General features: G+C 51.1%; 1 protein-coding gene across 1 annotated transcript; it reads left to right on the top strand.

Annotated features, from left to right (window-relative positions):
• Nucleotides 1–330: 330 nt before the first annotated feature.
• LOC121168631 (protein S100-A12) lies at nucleotides 331–1713 on the top strand. Its single transcript, XM_040998917.1, has 3 exons — nucleotides 331–427; nucleotides 950–1107; nucleotides 1457–1713. The coding sequence occupies exons 2-3, from the start codon at nucleotides 970–972 to the stop codon at nucleotides 1595–1597; spliced, it is 279 nt and encodes a 92-aa protein (XP_040854851.1). The 5' UTR covers nucleotides 331–427; nucleotides 950–969; the 3' UTR covers nucleotides 1598–1713.
• Nucleotides 1714–2231: the final 518 nt, after the last annotated feature.

Genomic DNA, 2231 nt, shown 5'->3' with positions numbered 1-2231 from the left:
ATGCCTTTTCCTTCTTTCCTGTTCTGGGAAGGAGTCATGTGAGCTGTGAAACTTGTACTTTTAGCTTTTGTGAACAAGCGGGAAGCTAAACCTGAAGGCAGGGTCTTGGCCCAGGACTGAGAAGTGGGCAGGACACCCAAGGGTGGGTGGTTGAGGTGGTTGGGATGGCGACTTCTGTTTTAGGTTGAGCAGGAGGGTGCGAGTCTAGGTGGGTGCAATCTGGGTTGTTCCTGTTACAGTCAAAGCCGCAGGTTTGAAGCTTCTCTTGGGCAACAGAGCACCATCCAGCAACTGCCTCCACATGAATCAGAGTGGTTTCTTCATGCAAGGTCAAAGGTGACACGTGGATGGCTTTATAAAGAGCTGCCTGGCTTCTCACCAGAGCCGGCTTCTTGTGACAGTTCCATACTTCTGCACTTACTGACAGGTAAGTGCTCTATCCTTGGCTGGGTCCTTGTGGGCTCCCTCACAGGATGGTGAGTGCAGGTGGCTATTTTGCAACCATGATGTGTTGAAGCCATAACCCACTGAGCACCTCAGCACCTTGGGGCTCATGCTGCATTTGGGACCCAAGTAGAGCAGTTCCTGTTGGACTAGGTAGTCTCAGCCCTGGGGCTTTAGGGATGACCTAGGGAGTGGTGTAGTAACCATTGTAAGGATTATGTTGCCACAGTTACCATCACCTGGGGGCGATGCGGTTACAGTACCATCACCTCCTCTGGTGAGTTTGAGTTAGCAAAATCCTCCAATATATCCTCTCTAGAGAGTATTGCTTCGTCTCTGCTCTAACCATAAATGAAAAATGCACCATGGCTCAAGCACAGGGCACAGAGACCTAGAACAGAGTTGGAGGATGTTATACTGTCTCCAAAACCCACAACATAAGAGAAGGAGAAAGAGGGTGGTGGGGGTGGGAGGAGTGCTACTAGTTCCCCCTTGTCTCTTGAAGGTTAACGTGCAGCTGGGAAGATGACCAAGCTGGAAGACCACCTGGAGGGAATCATCAACATCTTCCACCAGTACTCCGTTCGGACAGGGCATTACGACACCCTCACCAAGTGTGAGCTGAAGAAGCTGATAACAACCGAACTAGCAAACACCATCAAGGTAGGCAATGCCCTTCCCTTCGCCCACCCACTGCTTACCCTCTGTGTGGAGCCTGAGGGTGGTGGCTGTCAAGCCCTGGAGCAAGATGGTAGGACAAGGACTGTGTTGGGGTTAGCCTTGGCTTAAGCACTCCAGGCTGCTCTTCTCTACTTTGGAACGGTGGCTTTGCTCAGCCGAGAGAGGCAGGGAAGGGGAGAGCCTGGGCTAGGAGAAGGCATCCTGTGGATTGCCTTGGGTCTCCCTAAGCTGAGCTCTGCGGGGGAGCAGTCTGAGAAAGCTGGGAGAAGGGGCTGGAGGAATCTGTCTTGGGGATTCCTGCTCATTGGCCTCTGTTGTTCCTTTCATTCAGAACACCAAAGATAGACCTGCTGTGGACCAGATATTCCGAGATCTGGATGAAGATCGCGATGGACAGGTGGACTTCAATGAATTCCTGTCCCTGTTGGCTTCTGTGTTGCTGACCACTCATGACAATATCCACAAAGAGTAACCAGCTCCCTCAGGGCCCTTTCCCGAAGGGAACCCCAGGAGGGCCTTTTCTCCTTCTCCTCACCAAAGCCTGTCCTTGCTTGAGAGATGGGTGAATAAAAGCACTTAAGAAAAGTACATCACAATGTCTGGGCATTTTTTCCTACGTTCTTGTCACCCACTTCACTCCCTGCTGCCTTAACCACCGCCTTTAGCTCCTTCAGCGCCCTTGCCCCTTGTATTCAATAAACATCTGTGAACATTCACTATTTGTTCACTCATTCCTTCCTTCTTTTCTTCAAGAAATGCTCGCTGGACTCTTGTGACAGCCGGACAGGAACCAAAGACTTAGTTCCACATGCTCTCAGAGCTTTCATTTCCACTAGGGGGATGTTGAACATAAATGCATACAAGCGTGTTGCATGGTGGGAAGTGACAGGGAGAGAACTTGAGTAGGGAAGTAGGGTTGATGTGGAAGAGAGGAGTGGGATATTTCTTTAGATGGGCTGGTCAGAGAGTACGAACAGCAATCAGAAAGAAGTGAAAGGAGTGGTTTGCAGAGTCTGGCTGAGAGAGACCAGGGCCCTGGTGGGCATGTGCTTGTCCTCAAAGAACTGCACCCATGTCAGTGTGCCAGGAGTCAGGACCTGGGACGG

Source organism: Ochotona curzoniae, unplaced genomic scaffold (assembly GCF_017591425.1).
Source record: "Ochotona curzoniae isolate NIBS_2020 unplaced genomic scaffold, NIBS_Ocur_1.0 scaffold_1037, whole genome shotgun sequence".
Classification (NCBI taxonomy): domain Eukaryota; kingdom Metazoa; phylum Chordata; class Mammalia; order Lagomorpha; family Ochotonidae; genus Ochotona; species Ochotona curzoniae.
The sequence above is the reverse complement of the archived record's forward strand: the minus strand, read 5'-3'. Positions and strand labels throughout refer to the sequence as shown.

Excerpts from the sequence above, each read along its gene's own strand:
- LOC121168631 (XM_040998917.1), top strand. The coding sequence starts at position 970 with ATGACCAAGCTGGAAGACCACCTGGAGGGAATCATCAACATCTTCCAC. Across the intron at positions 1,108-1,456 it reads AACTAGCAAACACCATCAAG|AACACCAAAGATAGACCTGC; the intron begins GTAGGCAATGCC and ends CCTTTCATTCAG.